The sequence below is a fragment of the Monopterus albus genome, unplaced genomic scaffold (assembly GCF_001952655.1).
Source record: "Monopterus albus unplaced genomic scaffold, M_albus_1.0 scaffold50.1, whole genome shotgun sequence".
NCBI lineage: Eukaryota > Metazoa > Chordata > Actinopteri > Synbranchiformes > Synbranchidae > Monopterus > Monopterus albus.
The window spans coordinates 1,506,411-1,506,729 of record NW_018127930.1 but is presented as its reverse complement, the minus strand read 5'-3'; the positions used below and the strand labels follow the sequence as shown (position 1 = coordinate 1,506,729).

The 319-nt window shown below is 44.8% G+C and overlaps 1 protein-coding gene across 1 annotated transcript in view; it reads right to left on the bottom strand.

Annotated features, from left to right (window-relative positions):
* lyz (lysozyme) overlaps positions 1–111 on the bottom strand; it is an 18,919-nt gene extending 18,808 nt beyond the window's left edge. Inside the window, exon 1 of the mRNA XM_020600993.1 lies at positions 12–111. Within this exon, the coding sequence (XP_020456649.1) occupies positions 12–111 (100 nt within the window). The remainder of the gene's footprint in view (positions 1–11) is intronic.
* Positions 112–319: the final 208 nt, after the last annotated feature.

Below are 319 nucleotides of genomic sequence, written 5' to 3'. Positions count from 1 at the left end.
GCCACGGTAACCGGCCATCCCATTGTTCTTCAAAATTCTAGCCCATTCACAGCGCTGGTAGACTCTAGCGCTGGCCACAGTCACCAAGAGCAGAAACACCAGACTCTTCATGATGGACACGTTGCTGAACAAACTGTTTCCCCAGCTGTTGCTCAGTGTCCTTTTATAATGGAGAAACTGAACTGGAACTGCTGTGACTGGTTTAGTTCACACGAATTCCTCTTTTTGTTTGAATGTCTTCCAATTTCAACAAAGCAGTTTCAACACAAAGCTTTATGTTTCAGCATAACACTGTTCACACAGGTGGAGATGTCACCTT